The 22,416-nt window shown below is 47.2% G+C and overlaps 1 protein-coding gene across 3 annotated transcripts in view; it reads left to right on the top strand.

Moving 5' to 3' along the window:
• Positions 1 to 2,258: 2,258 nt before the first annotated feature.
• PLCB1 (phospholipase C beta 1) overlaps positions 2,259 to 22,416 on the top strand; it is a 290,674-nt gene continuing 270,516 nt past the window's right edge. For all 3 annotated transcript variants that reach the window (XM_058802822.1, XM_058802823.1, XM_058802824.1), the window contains exons 1-2: positions 2,259 to 2,468; positions 12,008 to 12,085. In XM_058802822.1, coding sequence (XP_058658805.1) covers positions 2,370 to 2,468; positions 12,008 to 12,085 — 177 coding nt within the window. In that variant the 5' untranslated portion in view covers positions 2,259 to 2,369. The remainder of the gene's footprint in view (positions 2,469 to 12,007; positions 12,086 to 22,416) is intronic.

Raw genomic sequence — 22,416 nt, 5'->3', positions numbered from 1 at the left:
TGTTTCTCTCAGGCAAATACTATCAGATTAATATACTGAAGTCTGCACAGAATTGCTCCAGACACAACTTCCCATCTGTAATGACAGGCACCAGTATCAGAGCCCATCCTAATCCACAGGCCCTCTTCTTCCATGTTCACATCAATGGTTGCTGGGAGCCTCTGGCATCATCATGAATCCTGAGATATCATAAATTGTGATTTGTTTTTCCCTAACAAAGGCTGTAAATGAGTCCAGGCCAAGTGAAAGTGGATTTGTGGGTTTGTTGGGAAGTGCCACCATCCCTGGCAGGTTTACATCTTCCCAAGGTCTGATTTCCGCAGACTGCTGGGAATGCAAGAGCTTAAGGGATCGTGAGTCAGCTCTGTGGCACCAGTACTCTCTGCTCTTATTTTCTGTGGGTTTTAGTAGCACTTCCATTCTTTTGTATGCTATATGAAAAGGCAGTTGTGAAAATGGCCCTGAAAATCTCTCCCTTTATCCCCCATCACTGAGCAAGCCCATCCAAAGGCAGAATTGGTTATTTGAGCTTTAAGTCATGGCAAATGGCTGGGGATTACAGCACAGCAGGCAGAGAGCAGGCTCTCATCCTGACTGGAGTGACACCCACGTCTGCAGGGAAGGTTGAGAAGAACAAAAAATAGATCCAATGGGTTAATTGGCCTTGAAATGTGTCTGCTGTATGCATGGGCTATGGTGAGGGAGCAGGTTCACCTCCCACTAAAGGCAATCAGAAACCTTTCATTGAAGAGGGAGAATCTGCAAAAGACCAAGAGGAAAAGCTTTAGCGACTCTTTACAGTAAGAGCAAATCAGCAGTGCAATATGCCAGTTTTGTGGCTTTTTAATTAAAAAAAACAGAACCAACATCTCCACGCTCAGATTGAAAAAAAAAATTTACTTAGTACTCTTTTAAAATATCATTCCTCCAAACTAAGCTAAAAATACATTCAAAGACTTTTTTTTCTGTGCTATTTGCTTTGTCTATAGCAGAAGTTTGGCCTGGTGCTCCTAAATCCCAGGGGTCAGTTGGAAACCCCTACAGAGAAATTAGCAATCTCATGTGCTGTGTTATCTGATGCTTTATCTATGATTGCACAGGGGCTCTCACAGAGAGGAGGTCATTGGTGGAGCACTTTTTTCTTCACATTTGCCTTAAAAACCTCTGGATTCTGAACTTTGCTGGGTGAGAGGATGTTTCTCCATCTTCATGCCTTCTGAGTTGAGTACACCTAAAACCTGAATTAAGGTCACATTCCTTTGTTCTGAGGAAGCCTCTTCATCTTAGGAGATCAAAAAGCCGCGGTAAAGCACTTTCTGTGTATTTAAAGCGCCAAGCTTTGGGAATTGTTTGTGCCACTCTTTCAATTAAAAGTCGCTCCTCTTTTGGCATCGCTGTGCGGGCTCAGCGCTGTCCCTTGCTTTTGCCATGACTGTTCCCTCAAAGCTGAGAAGTTTCACTCAACAGGAGGGGGAACTTGTGTTGAAGGTGGCAGAACAGCTGCCCAGAGAGGCTGTGGGGTCTCCCTGTCTGGAGACATCCCAAACCCACCTGGACACGGATTTGTGTCACGTACCCCATGTGCCCCTGCCTTGGTGGGGATGCTGGGCTGGCTGATCTTCACAGGTCCATGGTGAGATTGAGCGGGACAAGAAGCAGGGACACTCATTCTCGCTGCCTTCTCCTGGGCATTTCGGAGCGGTGCCGGAGCCCAATGTGTGCTTCCCGGGGCGGGAGGCGGGTGCGTCTCCCATTCCAGCCGGGGCTGCGCTGTACAGAAGGCACCGGGCGCTACCGGCAGCCGGGAGGAGGCACCGGGCGGTGCCGGCGGCCGGGGCTGCGCTGTACAGAAGGCACCGGGCGGTGCCGGCGGCCGGGGCTGCGCTGCTCGGGAGGCACCGGGCGCTACCGGCGGCCGGGGCTGCGCTGCTCGGGAGGCACCGGGCGCTACCGGCAGCCGGGAGGTGGCGCCGCGGCGCCGCCGGCGCTGCCCTGGGCGCGGGGGAACCTCGGGGGCCGAGCCTGGCGGGAGGAGGAGCGGCTGAGGCGGGGAAGGAGGGGAGGGAGCGAGCGGAGCGGGCAGCGCGGCGGCTCCTCCGTGCCCTGCGTGCGTGCGTGTGTGTGCGAGCGGCGGGCGGGCCGGCCGTATATAGAGGATGTGCCGCCGCATGGCTCGCCCCGGCCGCTGCCGCGCCAGCTCCCTGGGCCAGCAGCGCCACTGAAGCCGCTCGCCCTCGCCGCCCGCCGCCCGTGCCGGCCTCCCTGCCGGGTTTCCGGCGTCCGTCCCTCCGTCCCTCGCTGCCGCCTCGGCCGCTCGCCGCGGCTCCTCCGCGCCGGGGCACAGCGAGCGCGGCGTCCATGCGGGGCAGATGGCCGGGGCACAGCCTGGGGTGCACGCTCTGCAGCTCAAGCCCGTCTGCGTCTCCGAAACGCTCAAGAAAGGCGTCAAATTCGTCAAGTGGGACGATGTGAGTAGCGCTGCCCTTCCCGCGGCGGGGTTTGCGGGGCGACGGGGCGGGAGGGCTGCGGGCCACAGAGGGGTCCCCGCCGGGTGTCCCCTGCCCCGCCGAGGGGTTGAACGCCGGGCGAACTTTGTGGGACGGCTGTCCTGTGGAATCGCGCTGGGCTGGCTCCGTTCGGGAGCGCCTTCCTCCGCCGCCTCTCGGTGTGCGTGTTGCCGCCTCTGTGCCCGTAGCAGAGTTGTTCCAGCCTGCTCCCTCTCGTTCCACCTCCCGTCTCCTCCTCCCAGCCTCTCCTGCTCCTTCTGGCTCCTGCTCCTCTCGCTATCTCGCTCCTTCTGGTGGAGTTGTCAAGCCCCCGTGTGTTCTCCCAGTTCGGGTACTCTTGGTCTTCCTTGGCTCCTTATGGCATGAGGCTGGCCTCACCATCGCATCTGCTTTCCCTGCACTGTTTGCTGCTTCCCTTTACATTTATATAGCCTCAGTAGGAAAGGAGTGTGGTTTCCACCTCACCTTTGGTAGAGCAGCTCTTGGGCAGCTGGGATCTCTTCCTTGGCACGCTGGCTGTGCCCGGGATACTTGGAGGAAAGGAGAGCTCACCGGCAGAGTTGGCATTTTCAAAGCCTGCAGGATGAGTCCTGTTCTGGGTTTTGCTCCGGCGGTCCGGCCCCGGCTGTGCGCGGTGCAGGTGCCCCAGAAAGTCTGAGTGTGCCATCGGGAGACTGAGCTGAGGCAGAGAAATGGCTGGGAGAGAAGACAGGCAGCCTGAATGCCAGGAGAAGTGTTGAGCATGGGTTGTTTCAGAGCTCTTGTGCGTTTGCTGTGAGCTTGGCTCTGCTAAAGACGTCCACAGCCACAACTGGAGGGAGAAGGAGCAGCTCACGTGTAACTCGGCTTGTTCTCCCTCGCTCTTTTGTCGCTGCTTTCAGCCTGTCCAGCAGCCCAGTGTGTGAGCCTGGCCGCTGTAAACCTGCGATAAACACTCCCAAGGAGAAAGAGAACGTCAGAAACCAAACAACCTGTGGTGTGAAGTTTTGTTTACAGTAATAAGCGAACACGTTGTCGAAAGGCTCAGGAAACTGACCTTGTCTGCATGCCAAACAGTGCCTTTGATACAGGTTGTGCACGGTCAGGAACTAGGCTTGAGTGAGAAAACGTTTTCTTCGGGTTGACATTTTCCTTAGGGTAGGAAAAGGCAGCCTCGTCATTTGCAGTTATTGTTTTACTTTTGGTAAGTTACCAAGGAATTTCTGCGTGTGTATGCAGAGGTCGAGCTGAAGATTGAGTCTCCAGACTGAAAGCCCAAGCCATCAGCCCACAGTTTAGGTTATTACTATTTCCTATAAATAGTAGTTATATAGATAGAATTAAAAGATGAAGAGGTGTTCTCCATGCACAGTGGATGTTCACCTGCCTGCTACAGGCTAGTTGGTAAAAAGATTTAAAATTGTAAACCTGAAGGCTGCATTAATAAAACAAGGTTAAATTCTGGAGAAAGATCTGTATTTTGGGGTAAAGGTGCTGCTCAGCAGTCCACAGGTGTTGCCTGGAGTGTGTGAGTTGAGTCCTGTTGTGTTTAGCGAGTGCTTTCACTGGCAGCCCCGTGAAAGGTGATGCCTTTTTAGGCAGGCTGCGATAACAATTCTGGCAGTAACTCATTGTTGACCGTGCGTTTGTGCACATTTCCCACCCCTCATGCCTTCCCTGTGGTGTTCTCAGCAGTAGAAGCCCCACAAAATCCAAGGTTTCAAGGGAAGGGAGTCTGCTCTGGCTCACACACTGTTTGCTATGAACCATTTCTTCTCACTGTGTGTGAGAATGGGAGTTGAGTTCTTCCGTGCCTGTGCACTGGGGCAGCCTCCATCCTCTCCTTGTTCCCTTCCCTGCTGTTTTGGGTTGCAGTTTTAAGATGGTCCTACTGACTTTGCTTTGCATTTCACGAAGCAGAAGTGGTGGTTGTGAATTCTTACCACTTGTACCAAGTTTCAGCCTGAAGCAAAGTTTTCCTAGCTGAGCTTTAAACCTTTAAACTGCTGAGAATTTTCAAGTGGGAATGCTGGGAGCATTTAAACGAGAGTGTGAGGGGGGCTGAAGGAATTCTGTGTTGTGTGGAGTAGCATCACTCCAGATCACAGACCGGCAGGTGGAAGGCATGGGATTCCATCTCCTCTGCAGCCCATCTTCAGCTTCTGTATTGAAAACGCATAAGGATCAATTAAAAGGGTCTGGTTTTGCAAGACAAGTCACTCTTTGGTGCCTTGGGATTGGATGCAACACTGCTCCCCCCATCCAATGCCTGATACACAAATTGCATTGGGGATCACGGTGTGAAGCACTAAAGCCAAACAGTTCATTGTTGTCCTGTAACTTTGCTTCTCCTCACGCTGTTTGTGTTGTGTTCTGTAACAGTGTTCCGGGTCAGAAAGCAAATTTCAGAATGATGTGTTGCTCTTGGTGTGTAGTTTTGGATTCGAAAGGCCCTGAGCAGAAATAGCTGCTCTTGGAGTTTGTGGAAGATAAACGTGGCTGGCTGCTTTGGTCTTTTTTGTGGCTGTGTCCAAAGAATGCTGCCCTGGCTTTGGACAGCTGTGCCCTTGTATTCCTAGGGAAAGCTGACACAGGGGGCTGCATCCCCTCTGCTGTGCTCACGGCAGCTCCTCCTGATCACAGTTCTGAGCGGGTTAATAAATAAATGTAATTAAGTTCACAGGTGAAAACTGTTTTGGTAAGAGTTTAAGCTTAATGTGGCAGGATGTGTTGCTAGGCTGAGAAGGGTAAGGAAAGCTGAGCACAAAGAGCAGCTTCTCCCAGGAATTATCTGTCCTGAGGGCAGCAATCTGCCCTGGCTGGTTCTTGCCTTCTTTCTCTCTGGCCTGTGGTGGGAACAGGATAGACATAACTGAGGCTCAGAGCACAGCTGAGCTGATATTTTCTCAGAGCTGTAATTGGCACACTCCAGCAAGTTAATATGATGGTGCAGGTTCAAAAATAGGTTTGTTTTCATTTCTTGCTTTAAAGGCTTTCTTATCTTCCCCAATGATAATATGTACTTTGCATAAAGATTTTGACTGAGCTCTCAGTGGCTCACACTGTTTACTTTCACTTTTAAGTGAAGTGTATTGCTAAGGTGAGTTCTAGCTCAATTGAGGGCCAGAATTGCAATTTTCTGGCCACGTCTTTTCTTTCTAAGCACTGGATTAGTGCAGCAAACCTGACTGGAGGCATTGCTTAGTGGCTGCAGAGCTTCCCCAGGTGAGCAGCAAAATAGAACTCAGATCTTTTAAATATTTTTTAATGCCTTTCTCTTAGAGCACTTTGTCTCAATAAAGCGATTGTGAGCTCAGAGTGAATGCTCTGGAGATTTGCAGGCTTCTTTCTCTGCTTAGAATGTTTTAAAGAAGACTATCAAGAGTATGCCCTTTAACCTTACAAGTAAACATAACATCAGAGCATCTTTTATTATGGATAAGCTGAGATGAGACAAATAAACAACTTGGAATTTTTCAGAAGTTACTTAAAATAACTCTTTCCCCCCCTGCCTTTTTTGTTTGTTTTTAAGCTGTGCACAAGGCTTCCACTCCAGTACATTAGTGAGGACATGAAAAATGAGAAACCATTGTTCTGTGTGTATAAAACTAAAACAATAAGCTGAAGAGTTTATTTTTTTTGTGAACACTTTCAGTCTGGAGTGAAGAGGTCAAGTCCAGCATTCCAGAGATTTTGTTGTTGCTTCTCTGTTGCTAATCTTTATGTAGTAAACAAGTTTCAGCTCTGGGCTATTTAAAAATGTTTTATCTGAATGAGTGCAAGTTGTGGCTTTGGTCTTGAGAGATTGTATTTACAATTTTTAAGAGTTAATGTTTAGTAAATTGGAAAGGCTGAACTTGGTTGGAAGCCTTCTCTGTTGGAAGGCTCTTTATAACTTCAGTGTGGGGGGAAAATAAGATCTGGATCTGCTGCAGATGGGTTAAATGCCAGCCTGGGAGGATCTGATGTTCAAGTAATAGGTGAGATCTCTGCTAGTGGAGTTTTGGAGCCCTTTGGAGTGTTGGTGGAAACATGGATGAGTGAAAACCAGAAAGCAGCTCCTAAATAAGTGAGCATTGTTTGGGAGAGGGAAGTTAACTCTGACTTGGGGTTTTGCCCTGTGTGCTTTCCTCACTTCAGTGTTTGAATGCTCAAGACTCTTTTGGTTTTTTTTTAACCAAACCTGGAGTGAAATAGTTAACACACAATTAACTCTTGCAGTCTATTTCTAACTATGCAGCTTTTGATCTATTAGAAAGTAAATGTTTCATAAGCACTTTTAATTTATTTTCACAAGGCCCGTTAAATGACAAAATTTTCCAGTTTCCAGTTATTCTGTTGTAGATCCAAAAAAAGACCAACATTTAAATCTCCTAATTTTTAATCTGTGGTTAGGTACCTTGGACCTAATTTTCAGCCTGCAGTGCCACACTGTCAGGTGCTCAGAATGCCTCCCCAGTGGTTTCGGATGAATTTGAGCTCAGCATCTCTGAAAATTAGAAAATCAAATGTGGAAATATAATTCCAGTGTTCTCTCAAAATCAAAAGGCAGCATTTATGCTGATGAGCAGACTGGTTTAAATTATTTTCTCAGCATCACACAAGAACTCTGTGGCCATGGTGAAAATCTTCCTGGTTGGCGTTTCACTGCCTTTGCTCTCAAGTTCTCCCTTTATTCTCTGTTCTTCTTTGCAGCCTGTGTCAAGTTTGGTTTCTCTGCTCTCAGGGAAAAAGGGCATTTTTATCCTTCCCCATTATTTCAGGGGCTTGCTGCAGATGGGCTGGGATCTTTCTCCCTTTCACTGTAGTTCAGCCTGAGGAATTTCTTGGTTCTGATTGTCTGGGTGATCCTGTTAATTCAGCCTCAGTACACTCAGGGTATTTTGGAATTCTCAGGTGTGTGACCCTGTGCAAACTGGAGTTCTGTCCCTTCTCCTTTGCTCCTTCTTCCCAGGCCTGGAATCCCCCTGGCTTGTGGGATGGCAAGAGAGCTCATTTTAGGGGCTGTCCCCAGGTCTGACACCTGTGCTCAACCAGATTTTAGGCCCTTTGGTCTGAAAGAAATATTCAATAGTGTTTTGCCTCTGCCAGAAGGAGTCCATCTTTCTTAGCTTTGTGTTTCTGCAGTTTGGCAGAAACTTTCCAGAAGATTCAGGCAAGTGAAATAATGATGTGCCAGAGTTTTCAGGTTCTATTTGGGGATGTTCAGTGTCTCTGGAAATCTGAGGCAAGCCCAGGAAAGAGCAGCCAGCCTTAATAAGGCAGTGTCATGAGCCCCATCTGTCAGAGGAGCTGAGGACAGAGCCTGCTCTGCTTTTCTTTTGAGGATCTGTTGGTGTGGATTTTGACTGCAGATGTTTCTAAGGAACACCATCATTATCTATAGGTGATTTATTAAAACACAAGCTCTTCTGGCTCGTGGTCATGGAATAAAAGGTTCCACCTTGTGCACAGCCAGGCCATGGTGGTGCTCTGATAGATATGGTCGGAAAGGAGCGAAACCCAAGCTTTCAGCTCTTCACTAATTATCGTTGTGTGATGATCTTTAATGGTCAGTGGCAATGGAATGAATGGAGGTGGCACTTTTTGCTCACTGGTGTTCCAGGTAGTGTGAGAGCCCCACTCTTAAAACCAGACCTTGAAGCATCCATTTAATTGTGGGTTTGTGCATTGATCCTCTGTGCCTGTGCTCTGCTGTGTGAGGATCACAGAGCTCCTTGTGGCACTTCCTGGGCACAAAGTGGAAACCTCTTTGTTTCAAAGTACAAAACACTGAATTTGCTAATGCGGGCTCTGAGGTTGAGCAGCCAATTAGGAGGAACTTGATAGAGTAATTAGAGAGCAGCCACAAAACTCCTTTGAGGCTGTGGGGCTGGAGGAAAGTAGAGAATTGGCCCTAAGTCAGCAGAGACAAAGGTGGAGGACTTCCAAAGGTGAAATTAAATGCCCTTTAAAAATTATTCTGGTCACAGCTGGGTTTTGCTCATCTCATCCTGCACCTTTTTTATGTGCTGGGAATTGCCCCAGGAGTCTGGCCTGCTGCTCAAGGGGCTGCTTTGTTAATATCCACAGGGATGGATATAGGATATAGGCTGCTCCCCTACTGCACGTTTAAATTTCCAAACCCTTCAGCTTCTGAGACTTTTTTTTTCCCCTGTTTTATTCTCACTTTTGCATCTGAGTGAGTTATGGGAGATATGAGTGTCTGCCCCTGATTTGTTTGTCCTTGAAATTTTGTTTGTCATTTTACTGTTCCTCCTCTTCTGTTGTGTTCTGTCCATAACCCTTTTGTTCAGAGCTGTGTGTGGTTGGTCACTCTGTTCAGGAGAGTTATGAGGTCAGCTCCTTGGGTGAGGAAATTGGATTAATGGACTCCAGGATACTCATGAATGATGCAGGTGTGTCCTATGGGTCATAAACCACAGCAATTCCCTTACCAGTGCAGTAAGGTTTGTAAATAAATGCACCAGACAGTTGTAGGTTGAAGCAAATCTCTATTTCAGAGCCTTGAACTGCTGCTCTTCTTGACTGTATATTGCAAAAGGTTTTTTCAGGAGTCCTTTTGATTGTTTTTGCAGATTTGTATAACAGCAAGAGACCTGTCCCAGGTGCCAGAGGACTCTGCTTTGCTCTGCAGTGGGTGGAAGGACTGGCAGAGCTGCCTCCAAAAGTTTATTTATTATTTCCACGCCTCCACACCCAGGGCTGAGCGTGGCATCTGATGTCAGGGCTTTACAAGGGTGCTAATTAACCTGCAGAACATACAGAGCATGGTGCACGTGGCTTTTATTGGTGCACGGAGGAGTTCCTGAGGCACTTCTAGCACAAACACATGTGCGGAGTTCTTCTCAGATCCTCGTGTTCATCAGCACCTTAATGGTGCTGTGCCTGGTGTCAGAGTTAATTAAAAAAACAAATAAAAACCCCAGCACAACCAAACATCTTTTCGGAGCCGAGATTCCCAGAGCAGGACTCGCCCAGTCATGATGAAGTTTCCTTTAGGCCACTGATGGATATTGAAGGTTCTTCCCCCTCATCCTCTGCTTTGAGCCTGACTTTAGTCAACATTTTACACATCTACAGAAGTATTGCTGTGATAGGTGTGTGCCATCAAACACACTTTGGCTTCAAACGATGCAGCAGAATTAGTTAATCCTGGACGGAATTGCTCTGTCTGTTTCCCATCACTTCCTTCCCTTTCCCCTGAAGTTCCTCACACCTCATCCAAAGGCAGAAGGAATCTTAGTTTTTATCTTTCCTCATTTTATATTTTCGTGCACATTGATGACACAATGAAATAAGGAAAAAAAAAGTTATGCTTCCAGAAAAGGGATTTTTTTCTCTATTTTGAGTAGTGGAGGTCTAAAAACCCTTTTTTAGGTTCTTGTGGATACAGATTCCTTCAGGGTCTCATATTTTAAGCCCAAATTTGCATATTGCTTCAAACAGCATCCAACTCTCAGGTATAAAGGATATTAAAAACTAGGAAAAAATGGGGGGGAAATAAGATTCAGCAAATTCTGCATGTCTGCTCTCTTAGGGAGGGGCAGTGTTTTAATGAAGGGTCAGTGACAGAGCCTTGGGCACATCTGGGACATTCTCATTTGGTTGGTGTTTTTTGGGTTGGTTGTTTTTTGGGTTGGTTGTTTTTTGGGTTGGTTGTTTTTTGGGTTGGTTGTTTTTTGGGTTGGTTGTTTTTTGGGTTGGTTGTTTTTTGGGTTGGTTGTTTTTTGGGTTGGTTGTTTTTTGGGTTGGTTGTTTTTTGGGTTGGTTGTTTTTTGGGTTGGTTGTTTTTTGGGTTGGTTGTTTTTTGGGTTGGTTGTTTTTTGGGTGGGTTGTTTTTTGGGTGGGTTGTTTTTTGGGTGGGTTGTTTTTTGGGTGGGTTGTTTTTTGGGTGGGTTGTTTTTTGGGTGGGTTGTTTTTTGGGTGGGTTGTTTTTTGGGTGGGTTGTTTTTTGGGTGGGTTGTTTTTTGGGTGGGTTGTTTTTTGGGTGGGTTGTTTTTTGGGTGGGTTGTTTTTTGGGTGGGTTGTTTTTTGGGTGGGTTGTTTTTTGGGTGGGTTGTTTTTTGGGTGGGTTGTTTTTTGGGTGGGTTGTTTTTTGGGTGGGTTGTTTTTTGGGTGGGTTGTTTTTTGGGTGGGTTGTTTTTTGGGTGGGTTGTTTTTTGGGTGGGTTGTTTTTTGGGTGGGTTGTTTTTTGGGTGGGTTGTTTTTTGGGTGGGTTGTTTTTTGGGTGGGTTGTTTTTTGGGTGGGTTGTTTTTTGGGTGGGTTGTTTTTTGGGTTGGTTTTGCTTGTATTTGTTTTATTTGTGCGTGACTTCCATCAGCTTTCTTTGTGTTTCTACTCTACCCTGCAATATGTTGGATTTAAACTTTAACCTGTTACAGCCTGGTTTTTGTCCTCAATGCCACATGGACTGACCTCACACATTTCTGCTTTGGAAATAGGTGAATGCTGAAGCTGTAAAATATCTGTAGCACCTCGAGAGAAATATAAAATCTTTCTGGGGAGCAGCTGTATGTTTAGCCTGGGGAGCTGAGGCTTAGGCAATTTTTCTGTGTTTTTCTGTAATTCTGCAATTTTTCTGTATTATTCTGTCTTTTTCCCTTCTGGGCCCCTTCCATAACTCCCAAATGGAGTTTGAAAAATGGGTAGAGGTCTTGGGACAGCAGTGTCTTTATGGATGCCATGGAAAACAGAGGAGAAAGAGGAGGAATCCTGTTGGGAGCAGGCTGCAGTGGGGTCAGTTGTTGCTGGGCAGCCTGATGGGGGAGATGAGATGAATTTCCAGCTGTGGAGAAGTCCTGGGTTGGAGCCTGTGGCTCCTGGGTCAGGCTTTGCTGTCTGTCACTCAGAAAACAGGAAATTTAGGTAACCAGGCTGCCTTGCTCAGTGTGCTGAGAAATGGGCCTGGTTTTACATGACCTGAGCTGTGGATGTTACCAGACTAGACAGCTTTTCCACCAGTTTGAAAGTCAGGTGGAATACAGATATATTCCCATTGGCAAAATTTTCATGGTTCGATTAAAAAAAAAAGATAAATTTTAATGGAATGTTACTGACAGAAGTCTTAAGGCGGAGAATGCTCTTCTGTGTTTTCTAGGTAAATTCAGCCTTTGTAGGAGTCAATTTCAGAGGTATTTAGTGTTGCTATGTGAAGGTGAAGTGAGACCAAGGTGGGCAGTGGACACCTAGCTGTGGTGTTTTACTGTGTGGGCTCTGCTTTGACATCCAGGGTGTTTTGCCTGTTGAGCTTCACCCTCTCCCAGCTGCTCTGGGTTAACTCCTCGTGTTGACAAGCCTGCAGTTGTTGGGTGCTGTCTCCACAGGAATGGGAATACATTATGTCAGAAATGGAGATGAGACAGGTGATACTAAATTCTTTCAGTGCCATCCTGCTGGTGATACCTTCAGGGTAATTCCTGGATGTTGCAATCCATTAGCAGGGATGGCAAAGCAGCTTGTGCGTAATTGTGTGTTCTGTGTGCTGACATGGATTTCTTGTTTGTCCTTCCTCTGCCAGGACTCCACTGTTGTGACTCCAATTATCCTCAGAACAGACCCACAGGGATTTTTCTTCTACTGGACAGATCAAAATAAGGTAAGAGAAAAAAAATTCCCGCTCCAGAATGGTTCTTCTTTTTATCTGTGGTGTGATGTGCAGTCCTGGCACAACAGCCAAGTGTTTTAAAATATCTAGAAAATGAGTTTTAGCACCCTGAGCCTTTGGGTGCAGCTTGTTTGGTACCCAGGTTTATATGTAAATAGAATATATTTTATATTTAATATAAATATGCATTTAAAATTTAAATTTAAAAAATATAAATATGAAATAAAATATAACTATAAGATTTATACATGTAATATAAATAGATATATAATTATATCTAAATATAATATATTTTATATTTAAAATGTATAGAAATAGTGCTAGCACCCTGGGCACTTGGGTGCAGCTTGTTTGGTACCCAGGTTTATATATAAAATATATAGAAAATGAGTGTTGTGTTGTAGAACACTGTATTGAAGCTGGGAATTGAGTGAGTTTCTCCTCGTTGCAGAGGTGAATTTTCAAGCACCTATCAAGTGAGTGCTTGTGCTGGCTCCCTGCTGGAGATGGTGTTGAACTTGGTGGTGCTTGAGCTTTGGCCCTGCATGAGTGTCTGCCAGAAAACCCCGGTGTGCTTGTGGAGTTCTGGCTGCAGAAATCTGGTGCACCAGTTGTGCTGCTGTTGTTTGGGGGAGTTCTTGTTGGTTTTCTTTGGATACCAGGGCAGAAATAGCTTGGGGAGAGAGCAGCCCTGAAACGTGCAGGCTCACTGGGGAGGCAGTTTATGTTGGATTGTGTTTATTTATCTTCCTGTGTTTGCTTTTGAGGGGAGATGGAGCAGGGCTTGCAGTGGGTCTGTGTGGAACCGTATTTTGTAATTTTTGATGAGAATCCTGTGTTTGCCTGTGCTCCTGAAAGGCTGTGGTGGGCAGAGCTGTGTTAAATTAAATTGCTGCCAGTGAGTGCCCCAGAAGCTGAGCCTGATTTACACTGAGTGTAAATCCTGTGCCAGGAGTCAGTGCAGCCTTTGGGCCTGTTCCTTCCCTTGCATAAACTCATTGTACAAGCCAAAAAAGAACGATGAACTTTGTAAGAATAAGTGGAAACCCAGAGCTGGTTGGAGAGCTTATTTCACTTTTAATGTGTTTGGCGCTTAGACCTCCTTCAGTTTCCTACTGTTGTCTGTAAAAACAATGTCTCGGGGCAACTCTGTGAAGAATGGCTATTTATAGAATTGTTGTTCTCATATTCATGAAAAAATGTATTTATAATGCTCTGAGCATTTTTTTAAAGCTTGGGTATTTATACAAGAGGTTGAAGTGTCAGTTTGATTTTTAAACTTGCAAATCAAGACTCTGTGAAGAACAAGAGGGATTTTTTTCTGGTTAATAATTCATGACAACTAGGTGAAGCTTGTTTCTAAACACCATTCTAGCAGTGCCTATTTAAAGAAAGTAAATTTATATCTGCTGGGGTGCTGATCGTGCAAGGACTGGAAAGGAAATGCCATTTTCTGCTTTTACAGAGTATTTGGGTTCATGTTGATTGCGAGATTGCGGATACACGAGAAAAGGAGGTTATACAGGAGATCCTCTTTAATTTCCTTCTCTTTGTGTGAAGCCACCCTGTGATGACAGCGGAACTATGTGAAGAAATATGAGGACAATGTGATCACTTTCTCTTTTTTCCCCGCGTTATTTGGTTGAAGCAATTGCTTTAGTCACCAGCAGGGCCTGTTATTTTCTGTGTGTGCAGAGATAAGCCTTGCTGCACAGCGATGGGGTGGCAGAGGTGTGGGCATGAGGCTGGGCATCAGCAGCCGTCCCTGAGGCCATTGGTGTGTCCTGTGAGCCTGTGGCACAGTAAATCACAGCTGGACAGGGGTGTGCTGCTGACAGCAGCCATCTGCCCCCTCTGCTTGCTGTGCCTTATCAGTGAGATTACCTGAACTGCTGGGAGGGAACAGCAGAGCAAACAGAAAGCCACTCCCCTGTGCTGTGTTTTTATTTAGCTCAGAGCTGGTGGTGTGGCCCTGCAGTGCTCCTTGGCTGGCTGAGCTGCTCCTGGCGTGGTTTTGTGGTTCTGTTCCTGTTCTGTTCCACCTGTGCTGCAGGGCAAGGCAGTGATGTGCAGTGTGTGCTGCCCAGCAGTGGCTCTGGGCACTGTGAGGTGCTCCTGGTGCAGCCAGAGCCTGGAGCTGTGTGAGGATGGAGGGCAGAGCATCCCCAGTGTCCCATCTGGAGCTGTGTGAGGATGGAGGGCAGAGCACCCTCAGTGTCCCATCTGGAGCTGTGTGAGGATGGAGGGCAGAGCACCCTCAGTGTCCCATCTGGAGCTGTGTGAGGATGGAGGGCAGAGTGTCCCCAGTGTCCCACAGGGAGCTGTGTGAGGATGGAGGGCAGAGCACCCTCAGTGTCCCACCTGGGGCTGTGTGAGGATGGAGAGCAGAGCACCCTCAGTGTCCCACCTGGGGCTGTGTGAGGATGGAGGGCAGAGTGTCCCCAGTGTCCCATCTGGGGCTGTGTGAGGATGGAGGGCAGAGTGTCCCCAGTGTCCCACCTGGGGCTGTGTGAGGATGGAGAGCAGAGCACCCTCAGTGCAGTGTCCCACCTGGGGCTGTGTGAGGATGGAGAGCAGAGTGTCCCCAGTGTCCCACCTGGGGCTGTGTGAGGATGGAGAGCAGAGCACCCTCAGTGCAGTGTCCCACCTGGGGCTGTGTGAGGATGGAGAGCAGAGTGTCCCCAGTGTCCCACCTGGGGCTGTGTGAGGATGGAGAGCAGAGCACCCTCAGTGCAGTGTCCCACCTGGGGCTGTGTGAGGATGGAGGGCAGAGCACCCTCAGTGTCCCACCTGGGGCTGTGTGAGGATGGAGGGCAGAGCATCCCCAGTGTCCCATCTGGAGCTGTGTGAGGATGGAGGGCAGAGCATCCCCAGTGTCCCACCTGGAGCTGTGTGAGGATGGAGGGCAGAGCACCCTCAGTGTCCCATCTGGAGCTGTGTGAGGATGGAGGGCAGAGCATCCCCAGTGTCCCATCTGGAGCTGTGTGAGGATGGAGGGCAGAGTGTCCCCAGTGTCCCACCTGGAGCTGTGTGAGGATGGAGGGCAGAGCACCCTCAGTGTCCCACCTGGGGCTGTGTGAGGATGGAGGGCAGAGTGTCCCCAGTGTCCCATCTGGGGCTGTGTGAGGATGGAGGGCAGAGCACCCTCAGTGTCCCATCTGGAGCTGTGTGAGGATGGAGGGCAGAGTGTCCCCAGTGTCCCATCTGGGGCTGTGTGAGGATGGAGGGCAGAGCATCCCCAGTGTCCCATCTGGAGCTGTGTGAGGATGGAGGGCAGAGCATCCCCAGTGTCCCACCTGGAGCTGTGTGAGGATGGAGGGCAGAGCACCCTCAGTGTCCCACCTGGAGCTGTGTGAGGATGGAGGGCAGAGCATCCCCAGTGTCCCACCTGGAGCTGTGTGAGGATGGAGGGCAGAGCACCCTCAGTGTCCCACCTGGAGCTGTGTGAGGATGGAGGGCAGAGCATCCCCAGTGTCCCATCTGGAGCTGTGTGAGGATGGAGGGCAGAGTGTCCCCAGTGTCCCACCTGGAGCTGTGTGAGGATGGAGGGCAGAGCACCCTCAGTGTCCCACCTGGGGCTGTGTGAGGATGGAGGGCAGAGCACCCTCAGTGTCCCACCTGGGGCTGTGTGAGGATGGAGGGCAGAGCATCCCCAGTGTCCCACAGGGAGCTGTGTGAGGATGGAGGGCAGTAATTAATTTAAGCTCCAGTCTTGCAGTTGGTGTCCTGCATGTTGACACAGTCACTGTGCACTTGCATATTTCAGCTTACCTTGCTGTCACCTGTAAGGGTAAATCCTTCACAATTACAGCACCCAGAGCATTTCCCTGGTTTGCTGGTAACACTTGATACCTTTTGTTTTGAACAGATGGCAGGACAGCTTTCTGATGTTAATTGTATTTTTCAACATGAAGTTCTTTGTTGCTGAAGGTTCTGGAATATTTTTTCCTTCATCTGTATGCAGACTGCTGGCTGATTCCATATTATTACTTGAGTGGTTCTCAACGAGGGATTTAAAAGAAAAATTAATTAATGTGACAAGCTTATGTCTGTTACTTATCTTATTGTTTAGGTAACATTTCTTAACTACAGCAAATCCAGACAGTATTCATTGTGGTGGGTTTTTTTATGACCTGACTAAAACATAATTCAATTTCTTGTTTTTTTTTTTTTTTTTTCTTTTAACATGGAATGCCATTTCTTCCATTTGTTCTTATTCTGGTCATGAGCATGGAAGAAAGATGAAATTTGCTCAGGTGAAGAGAAGTCTGCTGGAGTAAAAAGGAGTGATAATCAGAAGCATTTTTGAGGAGATGAGCAGAGGCTGGAAGCATTTGGTGTGTTTAGCCCAGCTAGCAGAGCAAGGCCAGACAAAGCCTGATTTCTGTCTATGGATAAATGTATTAATGGATGCACAGGCAGGCTAGGAGGAGAAAAAGGTGTTGTCAGGCAGTTTGAGTGTTACTGCTGCTGCATCCTTTGTGTGGAAGTTGCTGTGCAATCAGAGGATGTGGGGAGAAGGCGCTTAGTGGTGGAATGGCAGGGAGTCAATGGCTGAGCGGGGAAAGCAGGAGAGCAGCTCATTGCTCCTGTGTGGATCCATGTGGGGGTTTACAAGCCCGAGGGTGGTTTGTGTGCTGTCCTCTCTCTCAGGAGCACACACTGGTTTAGTGCCCCTGATTGTGGAAGCTGGGCATGGCAGCAGGCTGGGAGCCCACACAGGGCGTGCAGAGCCGGTGTCGCCCCCTGAGACTGAGCAGTGTGTGCTGAAACTCCACTTGAGTTCCCAGCTCCTGGGAGCCTGCAGCCGCTTCCACCGCCTGCTGTAAACACGGGAACGTGTTGTGTGTCCCGGGGAAGTGTTTGTTGAGGAGCCCCTGGCAGTGCTGGTGCTGTGTGGGAGGGATGTGAGGCTGGAGCTGCCCTCCTCAGCCCTTGGAGCATGGACAGCCCAGCCAGGGCACCAATCCTGCCTCACATTTTAGGGACTGCCATTTACATCACATCTATACATGCCTAACAATACACCTGAGCATACAGTAAAGAATGAAGTTAATATATCAATATTTAAAATACACCTAGTAATTTAAGGAGAAGGGAATATTTACTAGTACCAGGTTTAAAAATACCTGCTCCAAATCTCAGCTGTTTGGCTTAACTTATTCAGGAGCGAGGTGGCTCAGCTGTGCATCTCAGCACTGAAAACATCCAAGGAGTGCATCATTAAACATGTATTCACACTTCTCTCTTGGCATGTAAAGAGAAAAAATATCCTAAATAACCGAAACCCTTAAAAATTGAAAAATGAATGGTTTTGCTCTAAACGTGCCCCATGCATACAGATGTGAACTGAGTGCCAAGCTGAAAGGGGATTGTCCTTGAGTTTTGAGAGCAAAAATTGATTTTTGATTTTTGCTTGTTGTTTTTTTCAGTTGGGAATTTAAGGATGTGTTATTTTTCCCAACAACTTAAAAATCAGCATGTGAGCGGAATAAAGGAAGACTGGGAAAGTGGTGGGGAATTGCCACGGACAGTGAAAATGGGAGGAAATATTTCATGGAGGTCAGCTTCCCATCAGGCTGCTGATTTAGAGGAAATCTCTCTGCTTTCAAAACATGGAAATTGTTCAAGGCCCATTAGGGAAATGGTTCTACATCAAACACAGATCTCTGTGAGCATTTCCCACTGCTGAAGATCTCGCTGCTTGTGAGGGAGGCAGGGATGGAAAGTGAGGTGTTGGGTTTAATCCACAGCACAGGTCCATTTGCTGAAGTGAGGAAGCCAGAGAGCCTCAGAAATTGAGGAAGGATGGCTCTGGAGGCAGCCAAATTTATGTGCTGCTGGTTCTCTTGTGTTGGTGCCTGCAGCCTGTGCACGGATTTGGCTGGATGTGCAGCATCAGCTTTGCTGGCTGACCTATTATCAGCATGGCTCAAAAACTGGCTGCTGGCACACCAGCCTTGCTGGTCTCCTGGTGTGCCTGTTGGATTCACTTATCCCTGATGCTGCACATCCTGGCCCTTTCCTCTCCCTGTTACGCTTCCAGGGATTTTTTTGTGTGTGTGGGTTTTTGTTTTTTTTTTTAGCTGTGCTCCAAAAATAACAGTCTTTAAATCAGATATGTTCTGTCTCCATGCATGTGACCTCCCTGTGTGAACACACACACTCCCCTGCTCCTCAGTGCTATGGGATACATGTGTTAGAAATGTGGAAATTTGGGCCTTTTTGAGCAGTTTGAAAGAGTCTCTTAAAATACAACTGAGTGGCAATAAATGTCAGTTTTGCACTAATCCTTGCCTTATTTACCTTAAAGCTTTTTACCACTAAAAATGTAGACTTGACCCTGCTTGTTCCTACAATTCTGGCATTTTGCACACTCTGCAGTGCTCCATTGTACCCCACAGCTTTCCTTTTTGGTTTGGGGTTGGTGTGTGTGGACTCTGTAGCTCCCTGTCCTAGGGAACCTTCTCACTCCTGTCTTTTCTTTATGGACAACTTGTATTAACCCAGCATTGGGAAAACACTTTGCTGCAAATTATAAGAGCTTTAGGTTCACTCTGTGTGTGTTAATTTGACTAATTCTAGCTGCACAGGTGCTTTTTGCCTTGCAGTTGCTGCACTGTGTTGGGAGGTGTGTGAAGGCAGGATGCAGAATCCTGCTGTGCTGTGCAGCAGGTGCTCTAACGAGGATCACAGTGAAAATATTGATGAGCAGGGGGGAGCTGCTGGGCACTGGGTGGTGCTTGTTGGAGCCTTGTTAAAGCACTCATGAAATTCTAAAGGAAGCTCTTGTAGTTTAATTCTGGCTGCCCTGTGCTGAGCCAGGAGAGTTTGACACCAGGCCTGATTTAATAAAAGGTGCTATGAAGTGGAGCACTGATGTTTGGAAGCTAGGAGTGCATCCCAAAATTTAGGTACTTATATTGGCACTTTCAACTTTGGGACTGGGACGTTTTCAAAACACTCTGTATTTAAGGCAACTTTTAGAGCAATACAGCAATGGGTTTACTCTTTAATTTCCCCAAAAATAGAGATAAGTAAAATCAAGGTGGGTGCCGTGCTGCGTTATTGGCATTAACGAGTGCCACGCTGCATTATTGGCGTGAATGATGCCATGTTTTGGAAAGGTTCTCAGCCAAATCTGGGGCTCTGCTTCCTGCCCCTTGCAGCCACAGCCTGCAGGCATTTTTGGCAGTGGGAATTGCTGGGAGAGCTGTCAGGGGTGCTGCAGGAGAAGCACAGGGGCTTCTCTCCTCACACCTGTGTGCAGTAAATCCCAAACCACGCCAAGCCAGCCTGAAGAGTGGCTCTGCTGTTCTCCTGCCAGGAGGCGATATTTTCAGTGTGCTGCCTGCAAATCTGTCTTGTCACTGCCAGCTCATCCCAGTGCCTGCTGCATGGCTCTGTGTTGCATACCCACATTTAGATCCCTCTTTCACAACATATTGGATTTTCAGTCCGTGTTTCTGCTGAAATGAAGGACCCAGAGAGGGGGTGTAGGTAAGGTAAAGGAAGCTGGAGGTCAGCCCAGCTGTTCTGACTGCCAGACTGGAATATTTGAACTTTCTCACCAAATTTAGACCTTGCAGCCTTTGTGGAAGGGGAAAATTTTCTGCCCTTTTGTAGCCACTGTGTGTGTTTGGAATTATCTAAAGGCTTATCTTAGTCCTGTTGCAAAGCTGAATGCTAAAATAAGATCTCTTAATTCCTTGGAAATGTATTTTTTTTTGGCTTGGTTGAGAAGTGACAAAAGACATTTCATAATGCTGAGTGAAGCTCTCTTTTTTTTTCTCCCCTCTGCTCCATTATTAAGCTTCAAACTTCCTGATATCTCACTAAATAAACTTTTCTGCAGCTTAGGGAGTTAATCTGGACAAGTGTTAATACACAGACCATTGTTCTATTTCTCCTTGCTTTTCTACTTTTTAAATAATTTTTCTGCTGGCCAATCTCATGGCTGCTCCAATCACAGCTGTGCTGTCTCTGAGGCCTGCCTTTTGCAGCTTTCCCAAAACCCTCTGATTCTGTGGATTCCCACGGCTCCCAGACCCTGGTGGCATCTGAGGATTCCCAGGGCTAGAAATAGGAATTCAAGCTTGCTAAACCTGCCCTGTGCCGTGGCACTGGAGGCACCTCGGGCTCACGATGCTGTTGCAGTTCTGTGACATCAGACTGTGGATCCCGAAGGACAGATGGGCAACACCTGGAGCTGGCATTTGCTGCATCCCAGCATCACACCTGGCCTCATTCAGCTTTACCTGCCTGTGCAGAGCCTGATGGTGGCTAATCCATCGCTTCCCAATTCCACAGAGGGCTTGGAGGTGGAGCCCCCAGTGCAGGGAGTGATTGGCATCTGTCTCCATTGCTGCAGAATGCTGAACATTTGCTTTATTAAACTATATTATCTTAATACTGTATTATAAGACTATATAATATATAGTATGCTAAATATATAGCATACTAAAGAGATACTATGCTATAGAATACTAAAAGATCCATACTAAAGAACTCATGACTGTCTCCAGACAGCCAGGACACAACAGGCCAATCAATACAAACAACCATCACCAGAATCCAATTACCAAATCCCTTCAGGTAAACCATCTTCCTAACACATTCCACGTGTGCACAAACAACAGGAGCAGGGAAAGGAGATAAGAATTGTTTTATCTTATTCTCCCTGTGCTTCTCCAGGAAAAAACCTGGGAGAGAGGATTATCTCTCTCTCTCTGTTCAGAGAAAGTGAATGGAGGGAAAAGGGACACATGCAAGTGCAGCATCCAGCTGGTGGCACTGACTAGATTTCCTTCTGGGAACCTTAGAACAAAAACACTTGAGTGCTGCTGTTGTATAAATAGGGATTGACCAGTGTGAGATCCTCAGGGTCTGGAGAGACTCAAGCCCCCCTCTCCCTGTGCCTGATTCAAAACAGGGATTTCAAGCACATCCATATCTGAGGCTGGTCAAACTGAGCTGTTTCAGCCATTTCTTAATTTGGTACATTTGAATTTGGTCTGCATGGTGATGACACCAGCATGAGGATAATCTCTGAATCATGAGGCCATTATAAGTAAATTCCCCGGACACTAAAATATGCCAATTATATGAGCATGGCTAGACGAGTAAGATCTATGGGAATAAATCATACATAATCTTCATGGACTGTTTCAGAAACTGTAAAATCTACTCCATTAGTGTAATAAATATCCCAGTGGCATGAGATACATTGTGTAATTGACTTGGCTTTATGTTGGGAATATAGTCTGTTGGGTGGTCTGAATGTTTATATCTAGATGTGATTAATTTTGGTGCAAATGATTTACAGAACTAGCCTGAGAACTCGCTCTTATGACCTCAAAATTATAAGCCAAAAAAGGAAGAAAACAGCCCAGTTTGAAGTCAAAGACTCACACTGCAAAGGCAGCTTTTGTCCACCACTGAAGGTCAGCATCCACACTGGATGTAGGACACAAAGTTTGTATTATTTGAGGAAGGAATTTGTTACCTGCAGAGGTGGAGAGCTCTCCTGTGGCTGCTGGGCAGTGAATGAGCTGTCCATAAATCCCCCTCTCGTTCAGGTGAATTTACCTGGCACGTGTTGCTGTGTGAGTAGCAAGGACAGGGGACCAGCCTTTTGTGGCTCTGCGACCTCTGGGAAATGCCAAAGCCGGAATTCTCCCTGGATTTCACAGCTGGGGTTTTTAAAGTGTTTGTTAATAGTCATTTCTGTAGATGTGGATGAAATGCAATAGGCTAACTTGTGGAAAAGCCATACTCTGATGTGGGTTCATAAATTTATGTTCTGCTGACTTTAGGGATCAGTCCTAGCTCTTGTGTCTGAATGTGCCTGACTTTTTTTTCCCCAGAGGTTGTCTAAAAGGAGGTTCTGGAGTTTTAAATGAGCCACAAACGTAGAGCTCTTTGCAAGCCACGGGGGGAGGGCTTGGAGCATTTTGTTTAAACTCCAGGATCTTTCTCACTTGGACCATTTTCTGAGCAGGCAGGCTAAACTGTGTGGGTTTTCAGCTTCAGAGGGAGATGGAGATGGATTGGTGTGAGTTACACAGCTGGGCAAGGAAAGGTCCTTCACTGAAGGAGGAAAACATCTTTGTTCTTCTGGGGCTTTATTTTTTTCATTTTAGCAAGAAGCATAAATTTGTGTCTGAAAATTCCAAATCATGCAGTATTTAAGTGAGCTGATGTTGTGCATGCTGTCAGGATAGAAAGCAAGCCAGGTATAGGGGTTGGTCTTTGAAACTAAATCAGTTTTCTGAGATGAGGTTTTGTGTGTTAGGTTTGTGCCCAGGGATTTTTCTTTCTAG

This window comes from Ammospiza caudacuta, chromosome 3 (genome assembly GCF_027887145.1).
Source record: "Ammospiza caudacuta isolate bAmmCau1 chromosome 3, bAmmCau1.pri, whole genome shotgun sequence".
NCBI lineage: Eukaryota > Metazoa > Chordata > Aves > Passeriformes > Passerellidae > Ammospiza > Ammospiza caudacuta.
Note: the sequence above shows the minus strand (reverse complement) of the source record. Positions and strands in the feature narration are given on the sequence as shown.